The 14,340-nt window shown below is 30.9% G+C and overlaps 9 protein-coding genes across 9 annotated transcripts; 6 read left to right on the forward strand and 3 right to left on the reverse strand. All coding sequences in view use genetic code 12, as the record gives it.

Annotated features, from left to right (window-relative positions):
- Window positions 1-416: 416 nt before the first annotated feature.
- Window positions 417-2,874, forward strand: RJT21DRAFT_123367 (DHS-like NAD/FAD-binding domain-containing protein). The gene has a single exon (XM_064882695.1). It carries the CDS (start codon window positions 724-726, stop codon window positions 2,773-2,775), a length of 2,052 nt encoding a protein of 683 aa, XP_064736087.1. The 5' UTR covers window positions 417-723; the 3' UTR covers window positions 2,776-2,874.
- On the forward strand, window positions 2,875-4,755 carry RJT21DRAFT_123369 (uncharacterized protein). The gene has a single exon (XM_064882696.1). It carries the CDS (start codon window positions 2,966-2,968, stop codon window positions 4,589-4,591), a length of 1,626 nt encoding a protein of 541 aa, XP_064736088.1. The 5' UTR covers window positions 2,875-2,965; the 3' UTR covers window positions 4,592-4,755.
- Window positions 4,701-5,670, forward strand: RTG1 (Rtg1p). The gene has a single exon (XM_064885118.1). It carries the CDS (start codon window positions 4,788-4,790, stop codon window positions 5,634-5,636), a length of 849 nt encoding a protein of 282 aa, XP_064736089.1. The 5' UTR covers window positions 4,701-4,787; the 3' UTR covers window positions 5,637-5,670.
- Window positions 5,671-5,703: 33 nt separating this feature from the next.
- On the reverse strand, window positions 5,704-6,605 carry FAD1 (FMN adenylyltransferase; the record flags this gene model as incomplete). Its single annotated transcript, XM_064884308.1, has 2 exons — window positions 5,704-6,322; window positions 6,391-6,605. The coding sequence occupies 2 exons, from the start codon at window positions 6,603-6,605 to the stop codon at window positions 5,704-5,706; spliced, it is 834 nt and encodes a 277-aa protein (XP_064736090.1).
- Window positions 6,606-6,618: 13 nt separating this feature from the next.
- On the reverse strand, window positions 6,619-7,680 carry RJT21DRAFT_58177 (uncharacterized protein). The gene has a single exon (XM_064885119.1). The coding sequence runs from the start codon at window positions 7,596-7,598 to the stop codon at window positions 6,843-6,845; it is 756 nt and encodes a 251-aa protein (XP_064736091.1). The 5' UTR covers window positions 7,599-7,680; the 3' UTR covers window positions 6,619-6,842.
- Window positions 7,640-10,368, forward strand: SWI6 (transcriptional regulator). Its single transcript, XM_064879920.1, has 2 exons — window positions 7,640-9,556; window positions 9,605-10,368. Exons 1-2 carry the CDS (start codon window positions 8,013-8,015, stop codon window positions 10,203-10,205), a joined length of 2,145 nt encoding a protein of 714 aa, XP_064736092.1. The 5' UTR covers window positions 7,640-8,012; the 3' UTR covers window positions 10,206-10,368.
- Window positions 10,335-11,138, reverse strand: RJT21DRAFT_100196 (frequenin). Its single transcript, XM_064879707.1, has one exon. The coding sequence runs from the start codon at window positions 10,995-10,997 to the stop codon at window positions 10,422-10,424; it is 576 nt and encodes a 191-aa protein (XP_064736093.1). The 5' UTR covers window positions 10,998-11,138; the 3' UTR covers window positions 10,335-10,421.
- Window positions 11,139-11,183: 45 nt separating this feature from the next.
- On the forward strand, window positions 11,184-11,780 carry RJT21DRAFT_123373 (succinate dehydrogenase assembly factor). The gene has a single exon (XM_064882697.1). It carries the CDS (start codon window positions 11,258-11,260, stop codon window positions 11,705-11,707), a length of 450 nt encoding a protein of 149 aa, XP_064736094.1. The 5' UTR covers window positions 11,184-11,257; the 3' UTR covers window positions 11,708-11,780.
- A 756-nt stretch (window positions 11,781-12,536) lies between these two features.
- On the forward strand, window positions 12,537-14,051 carry RJT21DRAFT_123375 (uncharacterized protein). The gene has a single exon (XM_064882698.1). The coding sequence runs from the start codon at window positions 12,617-12,619 to the stop codon at window positions 13,979-13,981; it is 1,365 nt and encodes a 454-aa protein (XP_064736095.1). The 5' UTR covers window positions 12,537-12,616; the 3' UTR covers window positions 13,982-14,051.
- Window positions 14,052-14,340: the final 289 nt, after the last annotated feature.

Consider the following 14,340-nt stretch of genomic DNA (forward strand, 5'->3'; position numbering starts at 1 on the left):
ACGCTCAATTCGGTATTATCGAACCAATTATCTTAATGAACCAATACAAACCGTGCAGTAGTTAATATTTCCTTTTCATCTCTGCAACCTAATAGGAGAAGTAGAATAAGCGATGTATCAAAGTAGAAAAAGGAACTCATAGGCAACTATTGTCGATATTATGAATGGTCATAGATCTTCTGCTCTTGGATAAACTTGACCCATAATAATAACCAGATTTGTAAGATAAGAGGGTCCAGTTTTCTACCATAGATATTCACATAAACCAATTTGAACTAGTTAATTACATTTACTTCCGACTTCAAACCGGTTCGGGTAATAATCAGGCACATCTCCTGCATATACCGCATATCCCCAGCGCTAATAAGCCCAGCAACATAATCTAACATAATAATATTCCCATATAAGCAGGAAAACAAAGTTAGTTTCTCTTATAGGAAATCATACCCTCGTATAATTTATTTATAGATCTAGTTTAACTGTGGACCTAATCAAATTATTGCAAAATATTTCTTATACATCATATATTGTCATAATATTTTTTGTTAAACTATTATCATTTTATTAATAAATCGGGTCCTTTATACATAATTCACTCCACTCCACCCCACTCTAGATTTTTTGCAATTATCATCATAGAATCAGTTCATATAATTAATTTAATTTAAATTAACTTATATATATATATATATTTATATATCGATTTGACTGATTCGTTTGGTTATGTCAAATACTACTACCAATAATGAGATAATATTATTGGACTCAGATTCAAATCAAGAGAATAATGAAGAAGAAGAAGAAGAAGAATATAGTGAACCACCTGTTAAAAAACATAAACCATTAGCAATAACTCCATTTAATGGAGGTTCTTCTGGTTCATCGTCTCCGTCATCTTCATCTGGAGAAGTGTCCGATGCTCGTATACCGCCTACAGTGAGTACGCGAGTCCATGCTCATGGAAGTAGTTTGCATTACCTGATTCAACAAAGCGATCAAGATGAAGAAGATGAAGGCGACGTAGAAGACGAAGCACAACCAGAAATATCATATACCCATACACATTATCAAAAACAAATCTCCAACGAAGATGTCAGTGAGCAGAATAATGATGACGACGATGATGATGTGGTCGAAGTGCTATCACTACCTTCATCATTAGCACCTCCAGCAAGTACTTTAGTAGTATCAAGTGAAGAGGAGCATAATGAAGAAGATGATAGTGATTTAGATTCAGTCTCATTTGATGAAGTAGGAAGTGTTTCCCCAGATTTAGTCGCTGAAACTAGAAAGTACCTTAAACAACATGGAACGCTCAAGTTTCTCGAAAAATACTTACCAACTGCAGCATCAAGTGAAGATATATTAAGACTTATATTAAAACTAGGATTTTTCCCTCGAGATATACCATCATCAGCATTAAATAATGATAATGATGAAGAGAATAATGAGAATTTAATGGCATTAATACGAATTTTGAATCGAGCTATGATGAAAGTTAAATCGATCCGAAATCGCCTTGATAACGTTAAAGATATTAATGATGTATTAAGACTCCTCAAGACGTCAAAAAAAATTCTTGTTATCACTGGAGCTGGTATTTCTACTAGTTTAGGTATACCTGATTTTAGATCATCTCAAGGGTTTTATAATCAATTACAACATTTAGGTTTGAGTGATCCTCAAGAAGTATTTGATCTTGAATTGTTTCATACTGATCCTTCTTTATTCTATTCAATTGCTTATATGATACTTCCTCCTGAGAAGATTTATAGTCCCTTACATGGATTTATCAAAGTATTACAATCAAAGGGGAAATTATTAAGAAACTATACTCAAAACATTGATAATCTTGAGAGTTATGCAGGTATATCTTCATCTAAACTAATTCAATGTCATGGATCCTTTGCTACAGCCACTTGTGTTACTTGTAACTATCAAGTTAAAGGAGAGACTATATTTGAGCAAATCCGAAACAAAGATATTGCATATTGCCCTAAATGTACAAAGACCAGAAATCAACTTTTGAGAGATGATGAAGATGTATATATTTCTGAAAGTTTTGGAGTTTTTAAACCAGATATAACTTTCTTTGGAGAACCATTACCTCGAGCCTTTCATGATTCGATTAATCAAGATTTAGCAGATTGTGATTTACTTATCAGCATAGGTACATCATTGAAAGTTGCTCCTGTGGCAGATATAGTTGATAAAGTACCACCACAAGTTCCACAAATCTTAATTAATAAAGATCCTATAAATCATTGTAATTTTGATGTTAGTTTATTAGGATATTGTGATGATGTGGCAAGTTATTTATCAAATGAATTAGGACCAACTTGGGATATAGACCATGAGAAATATAATAAAATTAGGGGAGTTGATCCATTAGGATCCAATTTGGAAGTTAATTTGATAGACGAAGAGTATAGAGAATACGAACTTATTAATAAAGAGACGAAAGCTAGAGAAGAGTTGGAACAAAAGGAACGGGAAGAAATTGTGGAAGTAGGGGTATTGGATATAGGTCCTCAGAATGATGATGATGAAGAAGAAGAAGAAGAAGAAGAAGATGATGACGATGAAGAGCAACAACAACAACAAGAAAGCAGTAAGCGCGAACTGATATTACTAGAAGGCGAAGAAGAGTTGGAACTGGAACTGGAACTGGACATACTTCCCAATGAACGGGTAAATGTGATTGTATCCGAATTCTCCGAAGTCATCGAGTTAGACGAAAGCGATAATTCAAAGTCCATAGTGGATGATGATTAAAATTTATCTAAATTATAATAAACCTCTCTAACTACAGCATTAATGTATAATACGATTATTAGTATGCAAATTAGTATGCAATTCCTGCACACAGCCCCCATCTTTAGTGTGAAAAATTTCCTGATCATATACTCTCCAGCTTAATATTAACTACTATCTCTACAGTATCTAAAGAAGTATAAGGTCTATTATGATAAGGTCCATACGTTTGATAGGGAGCGTAAGGGCGTGTATGAAGAAGCCATACCCATGCGTTTCATATGTGTCACCGGTTTCTTTGGACCAGTTAAGGCATAGTCGCAGACATTTTTCGAACGAGTCTGATCACGACTCATTATTCGATATATTGGATTCCGCTGAAGACTCTAGCAATAAGGAGACAAAGAAAGATGCTCGAGATTCAGAGGTTGACTCAGGAAACTCACGAAATTTTGATTTGGATTTGACGAAAATCAGTGAACTACTCGATAACCATGTCGACAGTATAGGTGAAGCTGAAGGTAGTCAAGAACAAATACAATCAGAAGCAAGTAAAAAAGATGATAATATAGAAGAAACTAGTTCCAGTTCTTATGATGACTTCAACATAATAGATAACTTTCTTAAAGAAGAATTTGGAGAAATGAAAACGAAGGATTCCAATGTAGAAGCAAATGATCAAGAAACAGATCCAACCAAAACTTTTGAAGATTTCTTTAATCGTCTAAAGGAAGAAGAGAAAATTAACAACCATTCTAGTATTGAAGATGAACTATTAAAATCACATGAGGAGTTTGAATTACATAAATCACAAAGAGGAAGACTCGATTCAACGCTTGAAGAAGATCAAACAAGTCCTCCAATTATTGATGATTTATTTGGTCAAGATTTCTTAGATATGGGTAAGATTAGAGAAGTAATAACTAAAAAGAAACCACAAGAGAAAGAAACTTTAGCCAATTTATTTCGATCTTTACAAACGGAAGATCATACAGGTCGGTCTGGACCTTCGGGTAGTCAATCATGGAGTCATAAAAATTCCATAAGAGAAACGAGAGAACAATTTGATCGTACTCTTAGTAGTACTAGGATTGGACTTTCAGCTATTTATATGAAGGAATTAAACAAACAAGTACAAGAAGCATTAAAACCCACCTTGGATTATATTAATGAATTAAAATCAGTTTCAGATATAGTTGATTATTATGATGGTCTTATTCAAGAATGGTATAAATATGAAGATAAAGTTAAACAAGATGAATCATTATTTGAAACTATTTATCTTCATAAATTATTAAAGGATTCTACTCTTGATGAAAAGCATCGGGAATTTATTGATGAACTTATTGTTAAAACTCAAGAAAATCCTCAATCACCAAAATTGAATGCATTAACATTTTCAGTCATTTTCAATCATATATTAAGAGTTTTAGCATTTAAATATCATGATGGTCTTACAGCATTATCATTATATAATCTTTTAAAGAAAGATTTACAATTATATACTATAATTTGTAATCAAGAAACTTATAATGATGTATTAAGAATCCTTTGGATATATAGAGGTAAAACTGATTTATATCCATTTGAAATGACATTTTTAGAAATGAAGCATTGTGGTTTTGATGGAGATTTTAAAACTTTTAATATTCTTAAACAAGTATTATTAGATTATTATCAATTAAGATTTGGTAAGGCTGATGGTATAAATGGTCAAAATCATTCAGCTATTTGGTCACAAGAAGAGAATAGAAGAAGTCAAGCATTAGAAGGTCGTTTAAGACAATTATATCAACGATTAATTATGGATTCATCAATTGTAAATAGTGTATTATAGGAGTAAGGAGTAAACAGTAAACAGTAAGAATGTATATAACTACTAAAGCACAGTATATGTAGGAGGTGGTGGGTGTGCGCAGAGGCAAAACAAAACTATAAAGTGCGAATAGAGAAATACGAAACTGGACCCCTCCTTACTATACTAATAATTTCATTTAAAGACCATTAATTCTATTTTAATAATTATAAGAGTGATGTCCAATTTCGGAGGCTTTAATACATCTTATTTGGACTCATTGTCTACAGATAATTCCGACACAATTCCTGCCTCTGGGTCATCAGCTTCAGAGATTACAAGAGGAGTACCGATAATAAAACGAGAAGATGTAGAAGACTTATTGTCTAGATCTTCAGATGTTAGGAAACAATTGAGTCAGTCATTTCAAGGTTCAGGAGGATTACATGTTAGTGGAGGGATTAATAAACCACAATCTAGAAGAAGTTCATTAATTCCCAATATAAAGTCTAATCCAACGAGTGATGTTGAAGATGATGATAATATCAATAATAATAACAATAATAATAATAATAATAATGATAAGAAGAGTGATCCTGGTAGGGTTGATTTAGTCACTAGTAAGATTCAAGAATTACTTACTCTAATACCTCCTGAATTTTTTCAAGATACAGTTAAATCCAATAAGAATGGTAAACCACCTATTAAACAAGAAAATGATGAAAATGAAGATGATGAAGATGAAGATGGTAATCCAAGAACTTCTGGTACTAGAGACGGTAAACCTAATAAGGGTCAAATTTTAACCAAATCTCTTGAATATATTGAATACTTACAAAAGCTTATTGATGATAATAATCATGCCGAAGCTAGATTAAAGAAACGTTTAAAAGAACAAGAGGACAGAGCTGGACTACAAAATCTGCAGTTATCTATTGGCCCTACTAGTGGGGAAAGAGCTTTGGGAGAAATTGGGATTGGTCTGAATCCAGCATTAGTAGAAGACTATTTTAAGCAAGTATTAGTATCGAGTGCTAATACTAATAGAGCATCTCAAAGAAGAGGTAGTACAATTGTAAATCCATAATTACAACAAATTGTCTATGTTTATTATGTGTATATTTGTTTTTAAATTAATCGTAACGTTTATGCTTCTATTTAAGTACATTTCTACCTGTTCTTTCTCTATTATCAGCATCCTCTACTAATTTGTATGCTGGATAATATTCATCTTCAGTTCCTTCCTTCTTTAAGTAAGGATTAGGTATAGTATTATTAACTCCTCCTAAACTAGTATAACCTAAATCATACATCGAACAGTATTTAAGATCACAACCAATAAGAAAGTCCCATATATCAATATAATTCCAATGTAATATAGGATGAATTCTTAAAAATGCCGGCCAATCATGATCGGTTGGATCTTCATATTTTAATTTACTACCGTAAGGATCATTGAATCTTATTCCCACCATTATGCATTTAACTTTTGTATTTATTTCATGAAGATATTTATAAAATCCTTCTTTTAAACCTGATTTTATAGTTATAGGATTTAAATGATAGTATGTTGTAGAGGTTCTAATAAATTCAGATAATTCAGGGAATGGGGTTTCGGAATTGATATATATGGAATCTAATTTATACTCATAAGGAATTAAATCTGAAGCATTTGCAACTGTTGAATATTTCTTATGAATAGTGGCTAAGATTAATATTAACATCACTAAGCAATCTTTTCCTCCATTATATGAAAGAGCTATTTCTTCTAAACTATAAAAGAAAAAATATTGTTAGTAAAGAATTTAATTTTATTTAATTTAACAAATCATTATACTTACCCATGTCTATCAATAGCAGTTGATAACTTCTCTATACTTAATATGACCTTTTCTTTTACTCGTTCACGCAAATCGGCATTGAATATGTAATCAGATTTTCCGGATGGTACAGGACCTCCTGGTAAAGTGTCATGCAAAAAACCTTGAACAAGATTATACGCCTCTTCACACCGCACTAAGAACTTATGCTGTTGATCGTTCTGTGGTTGAGTCATGGTATATACTTGTTTTACCATTAGTATTAACCTTTTCCTATATTCGGCAACTTCGATTTTTCACATCCGAAAGTGGATGATTTCTGGGGGAAAAATCCGGCCATATACAGGAAACTCATAATATGCACTCATTAATTCATTAACTATACAACTCTATATGGAATAAAATGTTAAATAATTAAATTAGTTAAATAATAATGATTATTATTACTATTATTATTTTTATTTAATTAGTAATTATTTAAACAAAAACTGTAGAAAGAATTCTTTAGAATCGGTATCCCAAAACCACCAATAAGATTTGGACATGTCTGATATGTCGGAGGGTTTATCAATTTCTTTATCATTTGGTATGGCTAAACATATATTTTCATAAGGTTCTCCAGAAATAACCAAATATTGATAAGAATTAGGATCTTTATCTTTGTCTTCATTGTTTTCTGTTTCAGAATCAGACTCTCGATCTAAAAATGATATGATTACATTTTGATTTTTATTAGATAATTCATAGTATGACATAAATCGAAAGAGTGGTTCTTCGGTAGTTATTTTAGGAAAATTAATTTGAAGTAATAATCCTACCTGTAAGGAATCAGGATCTCTTATTTTGGAGAGATTAAATTCCGGTTTACCTATTTTCTTCCATTGACGCTTTTCTGTATTATTAATTGAAACTAAATTTGCAACTTTAGCATTAAGTTCTCGATTGTGATTATACTTTTCATCTAACAATCGTCTTCGTTCAAGATTTAATCCATGTTTTTTCCCACCTAAATGTGAGATGTATGATGATTCACTTACATGAGTTGTTAAACATAATTTACATTCCAATAATCCAAGATGGTTTCGAAACACGTATGGGTCATGTTCCAAATCTAGTACTTGAGTTGCCAATAAATCTTGAATTCTCTTTTTTGTGTGAATATTGGCTTCTTCTCGGCCGGCTATTCCACCTGCGCCTTGTTTGGAGTTAACTCTCTCCGAGTAATCCATAATGTGTTGATGTACTGGTGTAGCTCTTCTCTTGTTATATATGGAAGAGATGCAAATTTGTATAGTTAATAATAATATTCTTTTTTTTTCTCTCTTGCTTTGAGATAGTGTGTAATTCCTGATGAGTTTACAGGTTTTATTGATTACACATTACTGAGGCACCCTTTTACAGGTTAGACACGTCTAACCTACTACTTCCTAATTGGGATGAATTTTCTTCGAAGTCCTAAAAATGAAATGCGTTCAATTTATCATACAACTAAACAGATATAAGGTCAATAGTACTTTGTATTATCATATAGAAAGTGTCATTGGACTACGGGTCAGACATATATATTAAACATTTAAGTAATATATTAATAAAATTAACTATTTGTCTTATCCCTTAATTCATATCAATTAGTTTTTCATATAATGGAATCTCCACTAAATATAGGAGATTTAACTACTAATTCAATACTGAATAGATTACATGATACTCATTTAAAAACTAGTAGTATATCTTCAGTAACATCGGCTGTATATTCAGGACAAAAATTCATTCAATTAAATTTAACTCTACAACATGGATCTAAACCTGATGATTCTATAATTATATTAAGAAGAGTTCAAGATTCTTATATTAATATAACTCAACTACTTAGTATTCTTGAAAAATTAAATCATTTTCATCATAGTCAAATTGAAAAATTTTTAACTAATGAAGTGATTACTAATATTGAATATTCTGCTAATTCTAATTATTTAGATTTATCTAAACATAAAAATCTTGAATTACGTGGTTTATGGATATCTTATGATAAAGCAGTTAGTTTAGCTTTAAAATTCGATGTTTATGAATTTACTAAAAAGTTATTCTTAGTTGATGTTCATGAATTTGATGAATTACCAAAACAACAAATCAAAAGATTTCATTCTGAAGCTAATGATGAAGAAAATGATGCTAGTCTTATGGGTTCACCTACTAAGAAACAAAAAGTATCACTTATTAAAGAAAAATTAACTTCAAATGTATCTCTTCTGGATGAAGGACTTGTAGAAAAGTTTATTTCTGAAAATCCTAATTATCCATTCACATTAACTCCAATTACAATTAATGAAACTAATGTAGAAATAGCTAATGAATTAAAATCAAAACTTGGTAAAGCATTTAAAGAAGATTCTGAACAAGAAAATAAATTAGGATTTAATGATATAAAATTAATCTTTCAACCTTTACTTGATAAATATCCTGGTACTTCAATTATTGATATTCCTTTAGATGAAAGTGGACAAACTGCTTTACATTTTGCATCATCATTAGCTTCACTCAATTTAGTTTCTTCATTTATTGAATTAAAATTAAATTCTCCAATTAGAGGTAATGCTAGAGGAGAATCTCCATTAATATCTGCTATACAAGTTACAAATTCAATGGAGAAGGGGAATTTTCATGATCTTTTAACTAAATGGTTATATCCAAATTTACAATTATTTGATTCTAAGAAATGGTCATTTTTACATCATTTAGCTTCTCAAATTCATAAGAAATTGGATAGTAGTAAATTTTATCTTACTAAAATATTAGAATATATTATTAATAAGGATAAATTATTATATGAATTAATTACATCTATTATAAATGCTCAAGATGAAGAAAATGGTAATACTTGTTTACATATTGCAGCAGAAAATGATTCAGTTTGGTTTGTTAAAATATTCTTAGATTTAGGAGCAGATATTCATATAGCTAATAAGAGAGGTATAAAACCAATTGATTTAGATATTGTTAAGCATGCACAAAATGAAGAAATTAATGAACATATCTTTGAATTAATTCAAACTAGTGTGGAATTCTTAAAGAAAAGACTCGATATTAATGGGAATACTCAAGATTTGGAAGTACCAAAATTTATTCCAACGTCTTCATCATCAATAATTACTACAAATTCTAATTCTAATTCTAATTCAGCTACTGAGTCGATTAAAGATAATAATGAACAAATTAATTCTAAATCTGCTTCTAGTAAGATATTTCAAAGTATTCAACAATTATTAAGTAATACTAATGAAGAATATGATAATATACTTAAATCTAAAATTGAACAAATAAAGAATTTGAATGATGCATTACATAATACAACCATTGTTACTGCAAATAATAGATTTCTTACCAAGAAAGTGGTTGAAAAATTGGTTCAACTTGATACTTTAAAGATAAAACTGGCTAATATTAATGATAAATTACAATTATTAAAATCAGATAATAATGATGGAGAAGATCGTGATCATGATGATGATGATGATGATGATAAAGAATTTGATGCAGATGAACCATTTATAATTAGACCAATTTATGATCGATTGATTAAGAAAGAATCCATTGATGAACTTAAATCAAATGAAGAACTTTTAAAACTGTTACAACCTGTTCCAATTTTAAATGCTAGAATTCTGGCTTATAAACATATTAATGCTAAATTAGAACAAGATTTAAAAGAATTACAAGATTATAGTATATTAGCATCAAAGTTTAAAAAAGTCGTTAGTATTTGTACTGGTGTAGATATCAATGAAGTGGATGATTTATTAGACGGTTTATTGGAAGCTGTCGAAGGACAACAATAATCATATATGGTGTAATTATTTAGTATTTACGTATTCAGTTCTTTACATTTGTATTAAAATGAAATGTTAGTTTAATATATACTTGTATTTTATCTAAAACCAGTAGATGTGAATGAAATAAAATTATGCATGGATGGATGGATGGATGGATGGATGGATGGATAGATGGATATATATACGTATACATAGAGAAAGAAAAAGGTGTATCATTACAAGTCATACTAATCCTTCATAAGCACTTAATGCATTAGCAATAGAAGGATCTCGTTTCAGTAATTCCTTAAAATCAGCCAAAGTTATGAAATCATTATCTTTATCTTTATGTAGCATTGAAAAGAATTTTTCAGTTCGTAGTTCAGGAGTCTTTTCATCATCTGGTAATGCCACCATTGAACCTACCATTTTATATATTGCTGATACAACGGCTAACATATCTTGATAAGATATTTTCCCAACTCGTCTATGATCATATAATTTAAAACTCCAATTCAATTTCTGATCTTCTGACCCTCGTGTCGTTATTGATAATGCTATTATAAATTCTTTAAAATCAATATATTTTGAATTATCAATATCAAATACTTGAAATAAAAATCGACAATAATCAGTAGGATCTCCAAATGGGAAGAATTGTCTAAATACTTTAGAAAATTCTTCTTCAGATAATTGACCCGATGGACAATCTCTTATAAATCCCTTATACCATTGTTGCAATTCTCGTTTATCAAAATAAGTTGCCTGCCTTAGTGACTTTAAGTCATCCTTTGATAATTTAGATACTGCCTTACCCATACTTGGAGATTTGAACAATAAAGATCAATTAAATACAATACTCTAGATAATATACTGATCCTCTATATAGTTAAGTAACCAGTAGTCGATATTATATATTTGTTGTTTGATGGACCTGGACACGACTTGGCCCCAAAACTGAGCTGAATGAAAAAATGCTCTAGTAGTGTTGTGCAGAAGTTTATAGGCGGAGAAGAAATAGTAGTAGTAGTAGAAAGATCTAGAACAAGTTTATATAGTAAGAGTAAGTAATAGATAATATGTTAAGAACTAATACTAGATTATCGAGTAGAAACTTGAGTAGTTCAGTGAGAGTATTTGCTAATTATGGTAAACCCCAAAATCCACCTATTGATACTAATAGTATCAAAATGAGAATTCAACCTATTCAAAGAGAAGGAGAAACTATAGATATAAAAAGAGCAAGATTAGTATATCAATCTAGAAAGAGAGGGATTCTTGAAAGTGACTTGTTATTATCAAGATTTGCTAAAAAACATTTGAATACTTTTAATGAAGAAGAATTAGATGAGTATGACAAATTATTAGATGAACCTGATTGGGATATTTACTATTGGGCAACTAAAAATTATACAGTCACTCCATTACCAGATAAATGGAAGAATTCAAAGATATTACAGTTATTACAAAAGGATGCGGAAAATAACGAGAGAGAAATTTTAAGAATGCCAGAATTGGATGCAAAGTAGTGCTAGTAGGAATAGACTGGAAAATCTCATTGTAAATAGACTATTTAAGTAAGCAAATTGAATGAATTGCATATAATTAAGATACAAACACTGTAGTTAAACTTCCCGCGGATATCATATATAGATTTTGCACATTGTCAATGAGGTCACTGAAGTGTTGAATATCACATATATGCTTCGGTGAGTCAAGTCAATTTTATTAACCTTGATTCCAATTCATATAAGTTATCAAGTACATCTACTACAACTTTTACGGGTCGAGATCAAAATTGACTTGGTGGTCAACTTCAACGTCTTCGATTGGTAATATCTGTTCGGGCATTAAGCAAATAAGTCAGGTAATTATCAGCATTAATAGTGTATTGATAGCTGTTTGCTACCAAATAATTTGAAACAAATTAATAAGTAATAACTATATCTATTTGACCAGCATTTTGATTAGTTATGTTATAAAATTCAAGGTAGCAATCGCCATGAACGCTATTTATTGCTTGGTTAATTTGAATTGCAGTTAAATTTATTTCCAATTCATGATGGCAGCAAAGAATTTGTTCACTGATAATCAACAGATTACGATAAGGGTATTTATACCACAAGTCACTCCTTAATAATTCTGTGATATTTATATAAGTTACCATATCAGGGGTCAAACTAAGAGACGGTTTGAAGCGATAATATCATCGAAGGAAGCTCTTCCTTTCCATAAAGATGAGAACAAATTTTACAGGTTAGAATATGATATGCCATCTTTTTACAGGTTTCATATATAATGTGCACCACAGAACTTTAAGGTGTAATATGGATGATGCACATATTTATATAGGGGAAACCATACAAAATTGCCGTAATTGACATATATAGATATCAATTGAGTATATAAATCGCTTAATATATTAGTGATAAGCGAACATGACCGACAAAATCACGTTGGACTCAATTCCTGAAGGATTGAAATCAGATAAAAATGTAACTCCTTATATTGCTAGATCATTGGAATTAAATGCAGTTAATCCTGTTGTTAGTTATTATTGTAAGATATATGTTTTAGAATATATCTTATCTAATAAATTACATACTACTTCCAAAGATATTGAAATTTTTACTATCAAGTTATTAGATGACACTGAAGCTATTAAACAGAATAATGAGGATGAAAGTGTTCAAAAAGCTTTGAATGATAAATCAATTTCCATAAGTTTAGTCCTATCATTTGCCTATAAATTGTTTAACTCATGTCTTGAAGATTTATCACAAATTAGTAGATCTACAAATAGACCGGCTTTAGTAGGGAAATTTAGAGCAACATTAGTGTTTTTATCTTTATTATCAGTCTTTACTGGTGATAAAAATGCAGATAGTGTTATCGATTGGGAAAAATTGACTGGTGGTAAGGCAGCCAACGCTCAATTATTTGAATTACAAAACAAAGATAAGATTAAAGTATTGAAATTTCAATTGTCAAAATTGATCAAAGGGGAAGTTACTTATAAAGATGAACCAGATGATAAAGAACTTGAGGCTGAATTGGATAGAGAATTGCAAGAGCTTACTGGTGGGCAAAGCATTGAACAAGATGAAGAATATGATGATAATGACAAAGAAATTAAAACAGATCCTGCTGATGAATTGGCATTGCCTGGTGCACCAAACTTAATACCAGGATTAGATAATGATGATCAAACTGATTTAGCTCTACCAGGAGCTCCCAAGTTTCTTCCTGATGATGAGCCAACAGTTCCTACTTTTATTGATGATAAGCCTGATGTCGATGGAAAAGACGAGGATGATGATGATGAAGGTAATGTCACATTACCTGGAGCTCCACATTACCCACCTCAAGATAGTGACAATAATGATGATATAGATGGAGGTAACTTTAAACTACCTGGAGCTCCCAAATATTTACCAGATGATGATTTAACACATATTAATAAAAGTTCCTCAATCCAAGTATTCCCACCTGATCCTGATAGACGTGGTTCACTCGGATCAAGAAAAGCATCTGTTACTTCGGCTGCACCTGCTGTATCGGCTCCACCCCCAGTTGCTAATAGATCAAGTTCAATTGCAAGTCATAGTCATGCATCACATCATATAACGAAGGCCAATGTCAATGCTATCTTGAATAAAACAGAACTGATAGCTAAGATCCAGAAACATTCTAAGTTTGCTATCTCTGCATTGAATTATGAGGACATTGAAACAGCCGAGAAGGAATTACTTGATGCATTAGATTTGCTTAAAAAATTGAAATTACAGGAGGATCAAGAGTAGTTGTATATGCTACATAATATTATACAAAATTAGTAATAGAATCAGCAATAATCACTAACATAATATGAGTAACACTACCTAATAACCGAAATATTACTTCGAAACCTCTTCCGCGTGTATAATTGTGTAATATGAACAAGACCGTACTTAGGAGTTTGGCATAGTTAAGCCAAGCAAGGCTCGGCTGTAACAGTTTTTCGCACACTATTAAACGATTGCAAAATACCCTTCGGACATACACTAAATATTAACCTAGTACAGTAGTCCAATCGGCCCATGAATCTGGAGAGTGTATCTGATATCGAAATATATGGAACAGCAGCATCGGAAAGCGGATAGATAACTAAGGAATCCGAAAT

The sequence above is a fragment of the Scheffersomyces amazonensis genome (genome assembly GCF_036850825.1).
Source record: "Scheffersomyces amazonensis strain UFMG-HMD-26.3 chromosome Unknown RJT21scaffold_8, whole genome shotgun sequence".
NCBI lineage: Eukaryota > Fungi > Ascomycota > Pichiomycetes > Serinales > Debaryomycetaceae > Scheffersomyces > Scheffersomyces amazonensis.